This window comes from Lissotriton vulgaris, unplaced genomic scaffold (genome assembly GCF_964263255.1).
Source record: "Lissotriton vulgaris unplaced genomic scaffold, aLisVul1.2 SCAFFOLD_568, whole genome shotgun sequence".
Taxonomy (NCBI): Eukaryota; Metazoa; Chordata; class Amphibia; order Caudata; family Salamandridae; genus Lissotriton; species Lissotriton vulgaris.
The window spans coordinates 84987-103983 of record NW_028245922.1 but is presented as its reverse complement, the minus strand read 5'-3'; the positions used below and the strand labels follow the sequence as shown (position 1 = coordinate 103983).

The following is an 18997-nucleotide window of genomic DNA, read 5'->3' as shown; positions in this document are numbered from 1 at the left end:
CCTAGGGTACACTGTTACAGGGGCCAATAAGGTGAACCAGTTCCAATTCGTAATGCACCTAAAGTGCATTGACAGTAATTTAGAGAGAGAACAGCAGGCTGTGGGTCTGATTAGCAGGCCCACAGCCACATTAAGTCATAAACCAGTGAAGCAAAAAGCAAAAATTTGGGGTGACCATAGGATAGCAGACCCTACTCTCCTACACCATGTACTTTAGGTACATTACCAATTGGGTATTGGGTCACCTTATCAGCCCCTGTACAGTGTACTATAGGTACCCAGGGCATAGGTGTATCCAAGGCCTACCAGGGGCTGCAGCATATCTTTTGCCACCCCTGGCTGGCTATCCAAACTGACACAACTGGCTGATCACTCAGCTGGGGCAAGGTCGTGTAATAACCCCTTGCTTAGATATAGTATACCTATAGCTAAACCTATATCTGGACACATATATACCTATAAGTCACTCCTATGGCAGGCCTTAACAATCCTGGAGGCAAAGTGCTTGGTTTTATGTGAGATGGTGCTCTAGCATGAGCTGAGCCTGTCTGCAGCTTTCCGAACCAAGTCCCTTAGCTGTTCTAGGATATTGCCATACCTTTAGCATACTACCCCCTCGCCAGTTCTGGCGACAGGGGTAGTATTCCACCCTTCTAGAGGGAGAAGACATGTTGCTTTGCTTAAACGCGGTTAAATCTAACCAGAGCCCCAGCATCACAAAATGGATGCTGCTGCCACAGACACGAGTCTGCCATCCTGCTGCTGACCGAAACTCCGGCAGGGGAGGCCTGGACAATAGATTTCCTGTCACAGGGAGGTGTCACACCACCCCAGACAGGAGACAGTGGATTGTAGCAGGGAGGGTTGAATGAAACTAGACACTGCCTGTTGCGCACAAGGTGTCCCAGGCAAAGCCCAGTTCAAACCGGTGCTGGGGCACTCCAGCCCCAGCTCTGGCGCGAAACTGGACAAAGGGAAAGGGGTGTAACCACCCCCTTCCTGGGTCCCACCCATAGGAGGGACCTAGCAGGTGATCCAGCCCCTTGATTTGGAATAAAGGTAGGAGCTGTGCCAATGCAAACTAGATCATCCTGACTGAAACTTTGAAACATAAATCTGGACCCTTCGACATCCTACTCGACGTAGAAGACTGAAGAATCTCCCTTGTGGTCAAGGAGTGGCCGTCCTGTGCAAGCAGGCACCATCAGCACATCGAGACTTCCTTTGCCATTGCTCCCGCTGGAGCTCGAACAACAGAGACCGACAAGACCTGGACTCCTAGACTTCCAACAGCTTGATCCACAGTCCTAGTAAAGCTTAGACCCGTGGAGGTGACGTGAGACGTGGGACCGGTCATCTTGAAAAGTCAACGAAGTGCTTCCTGTGCAGCTCCAGAGGCTCCCTCGAGGCTGTGCTTTGGGGTTTGAGAAGCTCCAGCCCCGAGCAGCCTGTGCTCTAAAGATCACCTCTCCACACTCACCGAGTGCTGCGTGGGGCCCTTTTGCACTTTTCCTGCTCGACGCATTGTCTGGTCACTTGCCCGTTGGCTAGTGGCCACTGTGATGACGATCCTTCGTATTTACACTGCTGGTCAGGTTGCTCCAGACTGGCGCCAGCTCCCCTGAAAAGGATCCACCAATCTAACCTTCCCGTTCCGATCCAGACAACATCTTCTATTCCTGCGTGGGTTGCATTTGCCAAGGCTTGGTGACTCCCAATCGAGTACCGAAACCGCCAACAGCGAGAGCTTTTGTGGGACAGCCCGTGTCTACCTTCTGGACGTCATCGATCCTTCCTGGTCCACGTGGCAGCGGAGACAAACACCTCGACATCACCTGATCGCAACCCAACATCGCCTGGTTCCTTCCTGGTTCCTCGCTGGTCACTGGCTAGTGACCTGAACTCTGTCCCCTCTGCTTTCAAGTACTCTACATCTTCGATCCACCCTTGGATCCAACCGGACTCTTTTCTCCTGGTCGCCTGCAACATCTTCATCTCCAGCTCCATAGAACTCCACGATGAAACCCGACACACGTTGGCACCTATGCATCCGCTTCCTGTGGGTGAGGTAACGCTTTAACTCTGGTGCTCCTATAGTGGATTACACCTCTAGTGTCCTAGTTTAAAGTGGTTAAGTTCTAGTCCAGTCGGAAGTCTCCTAAACCTATAACTTTCTGATTTTTACGCACCATTGACTCGTATGGTAAACGCGGTTGCCTATAGACTCTGCACCCATATCCTGTGGGTTCCTATGACCTAACCTTCATTAGTCCAATGTAGGCCCAGCGATTCCTAAGGCCCTAGGCCTCTTCATTGTTCATGACGTGGTTCTTATACCACTTTCTTAATATATGGTTTGAGTGGCCACCCGGCCTATCCATAATTGTGCTGCTTATTGTATGTTACATTGACTTCTTTGTTTAACGCTTGTGCTTCTGTGCTCATAAAGAGTATAGGGGATTATTCTAGAAATAAATACATATATTTTGGTATTAAAAGGATTGCATATGGTAAAACAGCTGGCTTCACATGCCCTCTTGAGTTAAAGCCTAAGACTGCTTTTTGACCATGCTACCCATAGGATAGCTTGGCTATAAGGTTGACTTACAACCAATCACCATAAGGGTCGTTTGGACTGGTGCATAGTGATCACTAGAATATTGAACATCATATACCAGGCCAACTTCTCACAGGGCCCATTGCACCTTAGCTAGGGCCCACTGCACTCTACCAAGGGCCCATTGCACTCTAGATAGGGCCTATTGCACTCTAGATAGGGCCCATTGCACCCATGCTAGTGCCCACTGCACCCTAGTTAGGGCTCATTGCACCCTAGCTAGGGCCCATTGCACCTTAGCTATGACCCACTGCACTCTAGATGAGGCCCATTGCACCCATGCTAGGGCCCTTTGCACCCTAGTTAGGGCTCATTGCACCTTAGCTCGGGCCAATTGCATCTTAGCGAGGGCCCATTGCACCCTAGCTAGTGCTCATTGCACCCTAACTAGGGATTATTGCACCCTATCTAATGCTCATTACAATGTAGCTAGGGCCCACGGTACGCCAGCTAGGGCTCATTGCCTGCTAGGGTTCATTACACTGCCCTGACTCCATTCTGCTTTGTTGGGTCAAATGTCAGGACTGTTTGTCAGTGAGTCAGGGCTAAACGACCCAGCATACATGCATGCCATGCATACATACATGCATACATAGATGCATACATGCACAATGAGGTTAAACTGTGAGGGTAAAAAGCCCCATCCACAAATAAACACATAATTCATGTCATGAAATACTAAAATTAGATGAAAAGTAATTTTATAACAGCAGAGAATTCCGTAGTTTAACAGCTGCTTTTAAAAATAGACCCATTCTAAAACACGACTGTAGGTAAAAAACAGCTCTACAGTTTTTTTGTCTTTGCTTTTTGAACTGCTGGGATAAGCAAGGCCATAGACAAACCTCTATAAAACCTACAGAAAAACAGAAAGTGCAGTAGGGTTTGGTCAGTTGATTCATCGCAAGGGAAAAACACAATATCCATCTAAGAAAACCCAGGCGAAGTCTGGTAAGGACTGATGTCTCCCCAAGGGTTCTTCACCCACTCTAAATATGGTTCGATGCCTGGGCTCGATTAGATCGCTGCAAGGTTTCTAAAAGTAACCAAAGTGTACAAAGCCAACTCCTTGTCACTGGCCCGTTTCGACAGAAAACTTTCCTTCACCCACCTCTAATCCTCCTCCTTAATGCAAGTTGGGTCAGTAAAGAGGTCAGGTCTTCCAAGGCTAGAGAGTTTGATCTCCCAAGGCTAGAGAGGTTGGTCTTCCAAGGCTAGCGAGGTTGGTCTTCCAAGGCTAGAAAGGTTGGTCTCCCAAGGCTAGAGAGGTTGGTCACCCAAGGCTAGAGAGGTTGGTCGCCCAAGGCTAGAGAGGTTGGTCTTCCAAGGCTAGAGAGGTTGGTCTTCCAAGGCTAGAGAGGTTGGTCTCCCAAGGCTAGAGAGGTTGGTCTCCCAAGGCTAGAGAGGTTGGTCTTCCAAGGCTAGAGAGGTTGATCTTCCAAGTCTAGACAGGTTGGTCTTCCAAGGCTAGAGAGGTTGGTCTTGCACGGCTAGAGAGGTTGGTCTCCCAAGGCTAGAGAGGTTGGTCTTCCAAGGGTATAGAGGTTGGTCTCCCAAGGCTAGAGGTTAGTCTTGCACGGCTAGAGAGGTTGGTTTTCCAAGGCTAGAGAGGTTGGTCTCCCAAGGCTAGAGAGGTTGGTCTCGCAAGGCTAGAGATGTTGGTTTTCCAAGGCTAGAGAGGTTGGTCTTCCAAGGCTAGAGAGGTTGGTCTTCCAAGGCTAGAGAGGTTGGTCTTCTAAGGCTAGAGAGGTTGGTCTTCCAAGGCTAGAGAGGTTGGTTTTACAAGGCTAGAGAGGTTGGTCTTCCAAGGCTAGAGAGGTTGGTCTCCCAAGGCTAGAGAGGTTGGTCTCCCAAGGCTAGAGAGGTTGGTCTTCCAAGGCTAGAGAGGTTGGTCTTCCAAGGCTAGAGAGGTTGGTCTTCCAAGGCTAGAGAGGTTGGTCTTCCAGGGCTAGAGAGGTTGGTCTCCCAAGGCTTGAGAGGTTGGTCTCCCAAGGCTAGAGAGGTTGGTCTTCCAAGGCTAGAGAGGTTGGTCTTCCAAGGCTAGAGAGGTTGGTCTTCCAAGGCTAGAGAGGTTGGTCTTCCAGGGCTAGAGAGGTTGGTCTCCCAAGGCTTGAGAGGTTGGTCTCCCAAGGCTAGAGAGGTTGGTCTTCCAAGGCTAGAGAAGAAGGTCTGTATATATGGTATCCATGACCGTTAGGGACCCAAAGCACAAGCAGACAATCCTCGATTTCATCTCTGCTAAGAGAAGCCTGAGCGCTGCCCCAGATGGAGCACCACAGTAAAAGGGGAGCTAGTTTTATACAGTCTTCAACATAACTTAGACAAAACTCCTCAAGCACCTTGAAGTTGTTGCTGCTAGGGGGAAACCTCTAATAGCTTGCGGAGAACCCTATTTCATTTCGCCTGCAAAATGCCCGTCTTAGAACAACCCCCGATCCCAGTGCCATATGTCAGGGCAGGGACACATCTACATTTGTAAATCTCAATAAGGGCGTGGATGGGCTTATACCCTATGCACGCCGAAACTTTCAAAAGTGATCCATTATCACATGAGAAATTGAAGCACCTATCTGCCATACATGAGGTCCAACCAAAGTTTTCATCAAATGTGACTGGTAAATAGAAGACATATCGCATTCTCTGGATGCGCTTGGCCTTAATTCAGCGTGTACGAGTCTTCATGTTCTTAGGGCCACAAACCATTACAAAAGGTTTGGATCTATTGGTTTCCAAGTTAATGCTCTCCATCCAGCAAACAAAACCATCATGAGAGCCATAAGTCTGTTGGAAGTCCTGTCTATCAAAATGATGCTGTTGGCGTAGCAGCGGTACAAAAGGGGGTGGTAATGAACGGAGTATCTGAACCAAACAAACACTCACACCCAGTCAAAAGATCTGGGTTTAATCCATCACCGTTCTTTAGCCCACTCTGCCACCCCAGTTCAGACATGGCTATGTGCAAATCAGTCTGACCCTGTGCCTCATGGGAACAGTCCAGCCCTAACTGCCAAGCCATGCCATCCCTGGACCGGAAACAAGCTTCCGAGGACCGGTTTCTGCCATTCCAGCCGTCTTCAGCCCGGCTTGCTTGAATCCAGTGGCAAAGTGAGCAAGGGACTCGCGTCTGAGCATACCCTGCCACACTTATGGCGGCCAAAAGCGGTACAAAAGGGGGTGGTAATGGACGGAGCATCTGAACCAATCAAACACTCACACCCAGTCAAAAGATCTGGATTTAATCCATCATCGTTCTTTATTCAATTCAATTTTATTTAAATATGATTTTGGAACTCCGTGGAGATCCACATATTATACAAATAACAAGCGAAATGTAATAAAATGAGACCTTGTAAACAGCTCATGTAAACAAAAAATATACAAAGATAACATACCATTCCGCTAAAATAGTTCTAAAAAACATTTTAAAAAATTAAAAATTTTGTTACAAAAAATTCCATTTGGGGGACTAAAGATAGCGTCTAACAGGGATTTTGCAGATAAAATGCCAAACTGAACACATGCCGGTTTTACCCAGAGGCGGCGATAAGGCAATAATGCTGGACAAACTAGCAGGACATGTATAGAATCTTGAACTGAAAGATTACAGTAATTGCACACGTTGGATATGCCGTGCCATTTGGCCAGCAACTTATTCAGGGGGAGTAGGTCTTGCCTAAGAAGTAGCCAAAAGCGGCGTAAACCGTGAGGTATGTTCCATGACAGGTAAGGTTGTATTTGTCTAATTAAACAAGTATCAACAGCTTGTATGACCCCCTTCTTTTGTATGAACAAGTTTCGATCCCTTTTGTAACTTAGCTTCCATGTGGCTTGTTTTAGTTGTAGTTTTAATTGGTTCATGGAAAGGTCTAAAAGAGATGCTTCATCCAAGTCCAAGAGATTAATGGCCCTCCTATAATTCTTTATGAGAATCGAATATTCTTTTAGTGGGCCCATCAGCTCTTTTGTGATAAGGGATCTGAGAGTAGCTGGCTTTCCTTTAATTAAACAGGTAACCCAACGGATAACTCCTGCTAGGCCTTGTGCCCAGCTGCTTCTTAGACCGAGTTCTAAACGCAAAGTTGCTGCACTACAACTATTGTTAACCGTAGTTAAGTTTCTCAAGAGGATGCCCTCGACGGTGTCTAAAAAACCCCATTCCACTAAGTCGATTAGTTCTACACCGTAAAGCAGAGTCGGGGGGACTTTTGCCCGAAAAGCCTCCAGCAGGTGAGCAAAGTGTCTCTTGCCTGTTGATTTATACAATGCTCTGAGGCCGTTTCCCTGAGACTTTGCCTTACGGGAGCTATTTTCTATGTGGGATTTGTTACTCAGGCAGCTATTGACAACCATACCCAGGAAAACATATGTTTTTACTCTTTCTAATTTTTGGCCTCCCAGCTCCCAGCTTACGTGCTCCAGCTTCAATTTGTTTCGTCCCTCCATGCACATTATCTTGCTTTTGGAGATGTTTATTTTCAGGAAATGCGCTTCAGAAAAGCTGTGTAGTGCATGCAGACGGTTGTTAAGACCCTTAGGAGTAAGATCTAAAATTAAGATGTCGTCCGCGTACATTAGACAAGAGATATGTCTATCTCCCAAGCGTGGCGCGATTCCTTCACATGTAGATATAGTGAGGGGAAGGTCGCTAACATAAAGGGAGAATAAGAGGGGAGCTAATAAGCAGCCTTGTTTAAGGCCGTTCGCCGATGGAATGAGCCGGGAAAGACCCCTTTCTCCCCCCAACAGCACTTTACACCACGTATTATCGTGCAGATCCTGGACCAAACATAAGAGTCTATGTGGCATTCCCAAGGCATGTAGCTTTCTCCACAGTACCTGGCGGTCGACCTTATCAAAGGCCGTGGAGAAATCTATGAATGCCGCATAGACTCTCCCCTTTCTTGCTCTAATATATTTATCAATTATTACCTGGAGGGCGGTTAAATTGTCCATGGTCCCATGTTTTTTTCTAAAACCTGTCTGCTCTAGTGGAAGAACATTTGAGGACTCCACCCATGCATTTATTCGTTTGAGCAGGCATCTTGTAAAGACTTTGCCGATTGCATCCAATAATGCAATCTGGCGGTAGTTCTGTGGGAGTAAACGATCACCCTTTTTATACAATGGGACCAGGATACTTCCCTTCCAGGAAGGTAGGACCTTGCCGCTTAATAGGCAGATATTAAAAATTGGGCAAAGGAGCTTGCTCCATTTTGCCCTATTCTGCTTTAATACATTAATGGGCACTTCATCTGGGCCCATTGCCCCTGAACGTCTAATTTCCCCGATAGCTAGGTCTATATCCTTTTCTGAAAAAGGCTCTAACGGCGGACTCGTTTCTATTGGCCATACTTGGGGAGTTACTGTGTAATTACTAGCATAAAGGTTTGAGACAAAATCCCACCATGTTTGTTCCTCAATAGGGATGGGTAGAGGGCTAATTCTCATTCCACACCCTTCACCTATAAGGGACCAAAATTGTCTCATTTCCCCATTAGTTGCAGCTTCCCTTATTTTTACCCAGATGGCATCCTCTTTTTCTTTGCGAAGTGAGACTAAGAGCCTTCTCCTTTCCCTTCTTAATGTTGTTATTTGCCGTGTTATGGCGTTTGTTCTATTTAAATATTGGGCCCTTATTAATTTATTCAGTTCTATGTTAAGCAGTTTCAGAGGGCAGGGGATTCTGACAATGGATTTTTTATTATTCTGTTTTTGTGCCCCTGTTATTACCGACTTCAGAAACAGGGAGAAATGTTCGATTTTGCAACCATACCAGGAAGGGAGCTCTGATATTGCTACATCGAGCATAACTTCCAGATATCGATATGCCCTAGCATTCCAGTAGCATCTTCCTGATCTGTTTCCGAAGTTTATTTGGTCACTATTCAAAGACCATTGATCACATTTAGGAGGGTTTACATTCATCGAGATGAAAAGGATTCTATGATCACTTAATGGAGTATCGATTACAGCGATGTCCTTTAATAACTCAAATGATTGGGACCCTAGTATTACATAATCAATGATTGATTCCCCTTGATAGGATTTGTGTGTAAATTTTGCTGGGGAATCCGATGGGAGTCTCCCATTTGCAATTATCCCATCTGTTTCTGCCAACTCATTTAATAATAGTTTGCCCCGTTTGTTTGTTAATATATTTTCGGGGAACGTTGCTCGAGGGATATGAAGTGTTTCTTCTCTCATTTTATCGCTGAATAAATTTAAACTAAAGTTGGAGATCCTACAGTTCAAGTCCCCAACTAGGATGATTACCGTTCTTGGATCTTTCTCCTTGATGCTCTGTATACGGAGGAAGATCTTTTTTAAGATTACATTAAAGCCAGCTTCAGGAGGTATATAGGCATTTATCAGAGCTATGCGAGTACCGGCTAAGGGGTTACTTGACCCAAATAAAGTTACTACCTGGAACAGGTTACTCGGGTCCATAAAATGCTCGTAGTCCCAGTTTATGTAGTTTGATAGGAGGCAAGCTATACCTCCGCTGGCGTGGCCTTTTTTATTTGCAGTGGCGCTACCTTCTAGTACATAATAATCTTTCCCTATTTGAATATTACCACTGCACCATGTCTCCTGGAGGCATATTATGTTTGCCTCTAACGACAAAAGGAATGCTATTTTCTCCGGATTGTTTTTTAAACCTGCTGCATTCCACGATATTATGGATAGATCTTTGCTAAAGGTACGGGTTGGATACTTGGTTTCTTGGGGATTTTTCCGCTAGTACTCTGGGCAGCCAGTTCCATTGATCGTTTTCCTCTCCGATGGTGATTTGATTAGATAACGGAGTAGGTTTAACATAGGATACTACTCGAGAGTCATTAGACTTACTTATTTTTAATTCTTTAATTTCCCCTACTTTGTTTATATTACCTGTTGCAGCTTGCAACAGAGAAAAGGGGGGTTTCTGTTGGTTTAGGGATTTGGAGGCATTGTTTTGTCTGGTGAGTGTTAGCACGGGGATTACATCTATTCCTCTACTCTGTAGATCTTCTGCACGTTGTAGAATAAGATTAGCTACTAATTTAGAATGAAATTTCACCCTCGTTATCGTCCCCACTTCAGATTTTAGTTGTTGAACTATGTCTAGATCGCCTGATTGAATAAGTTTCAAGTTGGCAGATTCTTGAAAGTATTTCAGCAAGAGAGATCTATTTAAGATGCAATTAACATCGAAGAGAAGAGAGAATTCTACCCATGCAGTATCTATATACTCCTCTTTAGATTCTTTTGGAGAGACACCTCTTACAGGAGCTCCCGAAAGAGCAGTTATAAAGGGATTAAGTGATGGAGCTATTTGGGCAGGGGGATTTTGCTCATACCCTAAAGAAGCTGATTTACCTGCCTCTATAGCACCTTTTGGAGGGACATCTTTTGTGGTTGCTCCCCGGAAAGCGGATGCAAAGGGATTGAGTGACAGGGCAACTTGGGCAGGAGGTTTTTGCTCTTGGCCTGGGGAAGTTGATTTGTGTGCCACTAATGTATCCCTATTATTGTTACCTTGTTGACCAAAGGTGTATATGTCAGCTGTTGCCAATGAAGGGGATATATGGATAGGTAAAAGTACTGGCGTGGCCTTAGGCAGGGAGACAGTGTTTTCTTTGGCAGACATATTTTCCAGGTTTATATTTTTTCCAGCTGCCGCCTGCCCTTGGTGTGTCTCTTTCTGTACGGGAGAGTTTAGGTGTTTTCTAAAGATGATTTTCCTCCGCCTATTTTTTTCTATCCGTCTCAACAATTTCCTCTTATTCTTTCCGTTCTTTTTTATTGTCTCAGTTTTCCCTTTATTACTGTTTTCTTTCGGGATAGCTTCCTCCTCTATTTCCCCGTCTCCCTTTTGCTTCTTAAAGATCGGGAACAACTCATTCCCAGTTTTTAGTGGTGGTTCCCCATAAGCTTTTATTTCAGAATCGTTGACTGACAAACCATTTTGGAAGGGGGGTGCTGGAGAACACTTATTTTTTCATCTTCTTGTGCTCTTTTTGTGGTAATTTTAACTGCTGAAGATTGATCTTTTATACCTATCTTATCTGGGGCCAAAAAAGGAGAAATGGGCTCCTTCCCGTCCACATCCTTCTCCCTTTGGGTCCTCAGCAGAACTTTTAGAATTTGAGTCACTGTATCGAGCACGCAGTCAGATCCCCCCACAAATTTTTCCAATAATTGTAAAATGGATGACAGTAAGTGTTGTAGTATGTGGAGGGAGTCAGAAAACGGTTTATCGGCTCCCTTACATTGAAATGTATTTATCCCGGTCAAGTTTAAGTTTGGACTCGTGGAAAAGTTAGAATGTGAGGACTTAGATGGGGTACTGCTGTAGAGATGTAAACCAGCATGGTTCAACATTACCGGGGTGCTCTGGTGTGAGAAGTTGGCCTGATATGTAGTGTTTCCAATTCTGGAACCACTGGGTATCAGTCCAAACAAACCCCAAAGATGTCAGGTTGTAAGTCAACCTTGTTAGACAAGCTATCCTAGTGGTAGCATGGACTAAGCAGCCTTAAAGGCTTAACTTAAGAGGTCGTGTTAAGCGAGCTGTTTTACCACATACAATCCTGTAATCAAATGAAAGGACACCACACAAGTATATATTGTAAAAATATATGTATTTATTTCTAAATTACTCCCCAGTACTCTTTATGAGGAAAGGGGCACAAGCGTTAAATCAAAAGCACAGTAAAACATATAAAGTTGCACAATTATGGATGAGGGCGGGTGGCCACTCAAACCATATACTAAAAAAGTGGTATAAGTAACACTTCTCGAACAGTGGTTAGGCCTAGGGCCTAGAGATTCGCTGGGAGCAGTCAGGACTAGCAATGCTGAAGTCGGGATTAGCCCACAGGAGACGGGTGCAGCACGGAAAGTGCGGCGCGCACCAATGCAATGTCAATGGTGCGTAAAAGTTAGATAAAGTGAATTAAAAGATACTTCCGCTGAACCTAGAGGAACCAAACTTTAGACACAGACCCTAGAGGTGTGTACCAGTGTAAGGACACCGGCGTTGCAAAGTTACCTCACCCACAGGCCGTGGGTGCACAGGGTCGAAGTGGCGTCGGGTTCTGTCACGCAGGTTCTTGGTGCTTGAAGCTGTTGCAGCTGCAGGCGCTGTGAAGCAGAAGTGTCCGGTGCGATCCAAGGGTGGATCGAAGTAGAAAAATACCTGAAAGCAGAGGGGACAGAGTCTGGGTCACTCAGCAGTGACCAGGGTGGAACCAGGACGGAACCAGGCAATGTCGGGCGCAATCAGGTGGTTGTCGATAGGCTTCTCTCCGCTGTCACGTGGGCTCTGGGGCATCTGCGACGTCCAGGAGCGGGTCACGATCTGTCCCACGTAGGCTCTCGCCGTCAGCACCGTCGGCTTCAAGACTGCAGCAAACAGCACTTGGCAAAAGCAATCCACGCGGAACCGGGAGATTGCTTATCACTCGAACCAGGAGGGTCAGAGTGGGGGCTCCTTTTCACAGGAGCTGGTGCAGATCTGGAGCAACCAGAAAAGCGAGTCGTATTTCAAGTTTCGTTGGCACAGGGGCCACAAGCCAGCTGGCAAGTGACCGGGCCAACGCATCGAGCCCACACAAGCAGAAGGGCCCCACGCAGCACTCGTCGAGTGTGGAGGGGTGAGCTTCGGTGCAAGTGGAGCTCGGGGCTGGGGCTTCTCAAACCCCGGTGTACAGCTTCGAGGGACACTCGTGGGCTGCACGGTCAGCGTCTTGTGGCCTTTTCAAGATGGCGTGCCCCACGCTTCCGGTCGCCTCCACGGGTCTCAGCTCTGCAGGGACTGTGGATCGGGCAGGTAGAAGGCAGGCAAGCTTGATCTCGTTAATCTCTGTTGCTCGAGTTCCGGCGGGAACTGCAACAAAGCAAGGGTCGAGGGCTGGATGGTACCTGTTTGCACAGGGTGGTCACTCCTTGACCACAAGGGAGATTCTTCAGTCTTCTAACGTCGTGTAGAAAGTCGAAGGGTCCAGATTTTGTTTCTTATGTTTCTTCAGGATGATCTGAGTTGCATTGGCACTGCTCCCCCTCTTATTCGAATCTGGGGGGTTGGACATCCTGCTAGGTCCCCTCCTATGGGTGGGACCCAGGAAGGGGGTGGTTACACCCCTTTCCTTTGATCCAGGCCGCGCTGGGACAGGGGCTGGGAGGCCCCAGAACCGGTTTGGCCGGATTATGCAAGGGGCAGCCTTGTGCTCCCCAGGCAGTGTCTGGTTTCTTTGAAACCTCCCTACTACAATCCACTATCTCCTGTCTGGGGTGGTTTGACACCGCCCTGCGACAGGAAACCCTTTGTCCAGGCCACCATATGCTGAGTTTCGGTCAGCAGCAGGAGGCCAGACCCGTGTCTGTGGCAGGGGCATCCATTTTGTGGATCTGAGGCTCATTTTAAATCAACCGCGTTTCAGTAAAGTAACATGTCTTCTCCCTCTAGAAGGGTGGAATGCTACCCCCGTCGCCAGAACTGGCGAGGGGGTAGTATTCCAATTCGTATGACACCTTACACAACATGTTTTGATAAAGCCAAACCAAAGTTGCTATATAACCGCGAGGATTATAAGGCGCTTAAGAGTATATGGTATGGCATTATCCCGGATCAGCTTATGGAGTTGTTCCCGACAGCTGCAGACAGGCTCAGCTCATGCCAGAGCTCCATCTCACATAAAACCACGCACTCTGCCTCCAGGATTGATGAGGCCTTCCATAGGAGTGGCTCACAGGCTATATATGTGTCCAGATATAGGTTTAGATATAGGTATACTATATCTAAGCAAGGGGTGATTACACCCACTTGCCCCAGCTGAGTGATCAGCCAGTTGTGTCAATTTAAGAACCAGCCAGGGGTGGCAAAAGCTATGCTTCAGCCCCTGGTAGGCCTTGGTGGCACCTATGCCCTGAGCACCTATAGTGCATGGTACAGGGGCTGACAAGGAGTCCATTTCCAATTGTGGTATGTACCTATAGCACATGTATTATAAATTTAGAGAGAGAACAGCAGGCTGGGGGTCTGATTAGCAGGCCCACAGCCTCAGTAAGTCGAAAACCAGTGAAGCAAAAAGCAAAAATTGGGGTGACCATAGGATAGCAGACCCTACTCTCCTACATAACCCCCCCCCCCCCCAAATGCAGGGACATTAAACTTAACCTTGACCAGATAAGTCTTCATGTTCTAAGTGGAAGTACCTGGAGAGACCATCTGCATTACCATGGTCAGTCCCTGGGCGGTGCTCCACTGTAAAGTCCATCCCCTGTAGGGAAATGGACCACCTGAGCAGTTTGGGATTTTCACCCTTCATCTGATTTAGCCACAAGAGGGGCTTATGGTCTGTCTGAATTAGGAAGTGAGTACCAAACAAGTATGGCCTCAACTTCTTCAGGGCCCAAACCACAGCAAAGGCCTCCCTCTCAATAGCTGACCAACGTTTCTCCCTGGGGGTCAGCCTTCTGCTAATAAAAGCAATGGGCTGGTCTTGACCATCTTGATTAAGTTGTGAAAGCACAGCTCCCACCCCCAACTCAGAAGCATCTGTCTGTACAATGAACTGTTTGGAGTAGTCAGGACTCTTCAGGATAGGTGCAGAGCACATGGCCTTCTTCAGGTCATCAAATGCCTTTTGACAGATAACTGTCCACTGAACCTTTTTGGGCATCTTCTTGGATGTCAAGTCATTCAATGGTGTCACAATGGACCCATAGTTCTTTACAAATTTTCTGTAATACCCAGTCAGGCCCAAGAAGGCTCTGACTTGTGTCTGGGTAGTTGGAGGAGCCCAGTCCTGTATGGTCTGGATCTTGCTCTCCAGTGGTTGAACTTGACCCCCACCTACTAGGTGGCCCAAGTACACAACCTTGCTCTGCCCTATCTGGCACTTAGTAGCCTTGATAGTCAGGCCTGCCTTTTGCAGGGCCTCCAGAACCTTCTTCAGGTGGATCAGGTGATCCTCCCAGGTGGAGCTAAAGACAGCAATATCATCTAGATATGCTGCACAAAAGTCATCCAACCCAGCAAGGACTTGATTCACCAACCTTTGGAAGGTGGCAGGTGCATTCTTCAAACCAAAGGGCATTACCACAAATTGATAATGTCCACTAGGGGTCGAAAATGCTGTTTTGGCTTTTGACTCTTCAGCTAGTCTGATTTGCCAGTAGCCAGCTGTCAAATCAAATGTGCTCAGAAACTTGGCAGAAGCCAATTTATCAATGAGCTCATCTGCTCTTGGAATGGGATGAGCATCTGTCCTAGTGACAGCATTGAGACCTCTGTAGTCCACACAAAACCTCATTTCTCTCTTCCCATCTTTGGTATGAGGTTTTGGCACAAGGACCACTGGGCTAGCCCATGGGCTCTCTGATGGCTCAATCACTCCAAGCTCCAACATCTTTTGCACCTCAGCCTTTATACAATCCCTGACATGGTCAGGTTGCCTGTAGATCTTATTCTTCACAGGCAGACTGTCACCAGTGTCCACCTCATGGGTGCACCAGTTAGTCTGGCTGGGTGTGAGAGAAAACATATGTCTGTGGGCCTGCAACACCTGTCTGCAGTCCACCTGTTGCTGCTCAGTGAGGCTGCCTGCCAAGGCTACTCCATCAACTGAACCATCATCAGGGTTCTGGGAAAGCAGGTCTGGGAGAGGGTCACTCTCTTCCTCCTGTTCCCCATCTGTGGCCATGAGGAGACTCATGTCCTCCCTGTCAACAAATGCTTTCAATCTGTTTACATGGAGCACCCTGTGGGGGCTCCTAGGGGTGCCAAAGTCAACCATGTAGGTGACTTCTCCCTTCTTTTCAATGATAGGGTAGGGTCCAGTCCATTTGTCCTGGAGAGCTGCTGGCCCCACTGGGTCCAACACCCACACCTTCTGTCCTGGCTGGAACTCAACCATAACAGCCTTTTGGTCATGCCAAGCTTTCTGTAATTCTTGGCTTGCCTCAAGGTTTTTGGATGCTCTCTCCATGTATTCAGCCATCCTGGAGCGGAGACCAAGTACATAGTCCACAATGTCTAGTTTAGGCTTTTTGAGAGGTAACTCCCATCCTTCCTTCACCAAACTCAATGGACCCCTTACAGGGTGGCCAAACAAAAGTTCAAAAGGGCTGTAGCCAACCCCCTTCTGTGGGACCTCTCTGTAAGCAAAGAGCAAGCAGGGTAAAAGGATGTCCCATTTCCGCCTAAGCTTCTCTGGTAAACCTTTTATCATTCCCTTTAGGGTCTTGTTGAACCTTTCCACAAGCCCATTGCACTGTGGATGATAGGGTGTGGTAAACTTATAGTTTACTCCACACTCTTTCCACATTGCTTTTAAGTATCCAGACATAAAGTTAGTACCTCTGTCTGAAAGAACCTCCCTTGGAAAGCCCACTCTTGAGAAAACTGCAATGAGGGCTTTTGCCACCACAGGAGCTGTGGTGGTCCTCAGGGGAATTGCCTCTGGGTACCTGGTGGCATGATCCACTACCACCAGTATAAATCTGTGCCCAGATGCTGTTTGAGGATCCATGGGACCCACAATGTCTATTCCAACTCTTTCAAAGGGTACCCCCACCACAGGTAGTGGTATCAGGGGGGCCTTTGTTGTGCCACCTGACTTACCACTGGCTTGGCAAGTGACACAGGAGCGACAAAACTCCTTGACATTTTCTGACATGTGAGGCCAGTGAAAGTGTGGAACAAGCCTGTCCCAAGTCTTATTCTGGCCTAAGTGTCCTGCAAGGGGAATATCATGGGCCAAGGTAAGAAGGAAGCCCCTAAACTTCAAAGGTATAACCAACCTCCTGGTTGTGCCAGGCTTGGGGTCTCTAGCCTCTGAATAAAGGAGTCCTTCATCCCAATACACCTTATGGGTACCTTGAGCATTCCCTGCAGCCTCAGCAGCAGCTTGCTGTCTGAGGGGTTCAAGTGAAGGGCAATCTAATTGGGCCTGCCCCAGGTCTGCCCTTGAGGGTCCCCCTGTCCCCAGAAACTCAACCTGTTCAGGTTCAAGCTCATCTGAGACAGTCTCCTCTTGGACTGCAGAATCAGTTTCCTGTGAAACTTGATCCTCAACCTGGGGCAAGTGGGAAGGCACAGCCTTAACCCTCTTGCTCCTCCTCTTGGGTTGTGGTTGGTCTATTGTTTCAAGATCCACCACTGGTTCAGGAAGGCACTTCTTAGCCTGAGACCTTGTCACTGCAAGGACATGAGCTGAAATCCCTAGCATTTCTGCATGAGTCCTGTACTCCACTTCTGACCAAACTGAGCTTTCAAGATCATTGCCTAACAGACAGTCTACTGGGAGGTCTGCACTCACAACAACTTTCTTTAGGCCATCTACCCCTCCCCAGGAGAAGTTCACAACAGCCACACTATGGGAAGTAGTGGAGTTGCTTGCATTGGTCACTAGGTAACTTTCACCTAGTACAATCTGTCCAGGGTCCACAAAGTCAGGTGTCACCATAGTGACACTGGCACAAGTGTCCCTGTAGGCCTGAGCCAGTTTCTCATTGATTAAGGGAGTCTGCCTATATTTGCCCAGGTTACTGGGGCTTACTGCAGTGGACAAAGATAAGTCCACATCATATAGGAGAACTGCCTGTGTGGGGATCCTGACTAGGCCAGATTCCACCTCAGTACCCAGGGTCAACCCTACTAAACCCTTTGGCTGTGTACCACCACTGTTAACTGTACTAGGGGGTGCAGGTGCTTTAGGAGCTGCAGTGGTGGGGACTGGATTTTTCTTAGTGCATTCACTGCCCCAGTGTGAAACTGATTTGCAGGTATTACACCAAGGTTTCTTTGGGCCATCATTCTTCTTTTTCTTGTTTCCATTTTGGGAACCCCCCTCCTTATTGCTAGTTTGGGGGCCTGAAGACTTCTGGTCCTTTTCTTTATCTTTCTGATTCCCACCCTTCTGGTCTGTTTTCTTCTGGTCACCTTGGTTCTGGTTTTTCTGCTTAATCCTTGTTCTGACCCATTTGTCTGCCTTCTTTCCCAATTCTTGGGGAGAGGTCAAATCAGAGTCAACAAGGTATTGATGCAACAGCTGGTTCTGACAGTTATTAAGGATCTGTTCTCTCATCATAAGATTGTACAATCCTGTATAGTCTGAAACTTTACTTCCCTGCAGCCAACCCTCCAGAGCCTTAGTGGCACAATCTACAAAATCAGTCCAGTCCTGAGTCTGTGCTTTTTGGGTATCTCTGAACAACAACCTGTATTGCTCAGTGGTTAGGCCAAACCCTTCAATAAGAGCACTCTTCAGAACAGAGTAGTTTTTGGCATCCTCAGGTCTAACAGTGAGGAGCCTGTCCCTCCCTTTCTCAGAAAAGGAGTACCATAAAATTGCTGCCCACTGATCCTCAGGGACCTGCTGTACCATGCAGGCCCTCTCAAGAGCAGTCATCCATTTGTGGATATCATCCCCTTCCTTGTAGGGGGGCACAATTTTTGTCAGGTTTCTATTGTCATAGGCCCTGTCTTTTTCTTTAGGAACTTTGCTGCCACCAGTGGCATCTAAGCCACTTAATTTCTGTTCCCTAGCCAAGGTAAGTTTAGCTTGAGCCAAGGTAAGTTTAGCTTGAGCCAGAGCTACCTCCTCCCTCTCTATCTGGAGTTGGACAGCCCTCATTCTGGCCCTATGCTCTTTCCTCTGGGAGGGAGTCATCCCTCTCTGAGATTCTCTTGAGGCACTAGAAAGGTGAGAGTCCCTTGATAGAGATCTCTCCCTTCTGTTACCTGGGAGAATTTGGTTATGAGATCTGGGGAGGTGCTGGCCCTCTCCATTCCCATGTAGGTCTAGGTTGGCCTGGTTAAGCCTGGCAACCTGTACCTGGTTCACCCTCTGATCCTGATCTTCAGGCTCTTCTATGTCTGAATCCTCCTCCTCTTCCTCCTCTTCTTCTTCTTCCTCCTCTGGAGTGGTATCAGTTACAGGGGGGTTTACTCCATCTCCTGACTCTAAGGGAACTTCATTCGCCTTTTCTAAGTCATCCTGTTCTAGAATGGCTATCAGGATAGGACAGGTGGGACTTCTGCCCCTTTTTAACCCTCTTGAGATGCACAAGGCAATCAAGTCTTTTCGGGTTAACTTGTCATAGCTGGAAGCTGCCTTGGTAAGGTCAACTGTCACAGGAGCAGACCCTGAGGCGTTTCCTGTGTCAGACATGACTGCTAGTGAGGTGTAAGTGATGCACTTACCTACACTAAGTGTTTTCCTACTGTACCTTGCTAGTGAGTTGTAGTCAGGGTGTGCTAATCCCTTTAATCTACAACTACTAAGTTCAGTAGAACTTAATATGCTAAGCTTTTGATTTATATGTACCTAGAGGTACTTGATGTGATCTTTCAATTTGATATAAAGATTGCAATGGTAAAACAAACAGCAA

General features: G+C 47.2%; 1 protein-coding gene across 1 annotated transcript in view; it reads right to left on the bottom strand.

Moving 5' to 3' along the window:
• LOC147666250 (uncharacterized) overlaps positions 1–18777 on the bottom strand; it is a 37247-nt gene extending 18470 nt beyond the window's left edge. Inside the window, exon 1 of the mRNA XM_086949196.1 lies at positions 17825–18777. Coding sequence (XP_086805322.1) covers positions 17825–18777 — 953 coding nt within the window. The remainder of the gene's footprint in view (positions 1–17824) is intronic.
• Between the last annotated feature and the right edge of the window lie 220 nt (positions 18778–18997).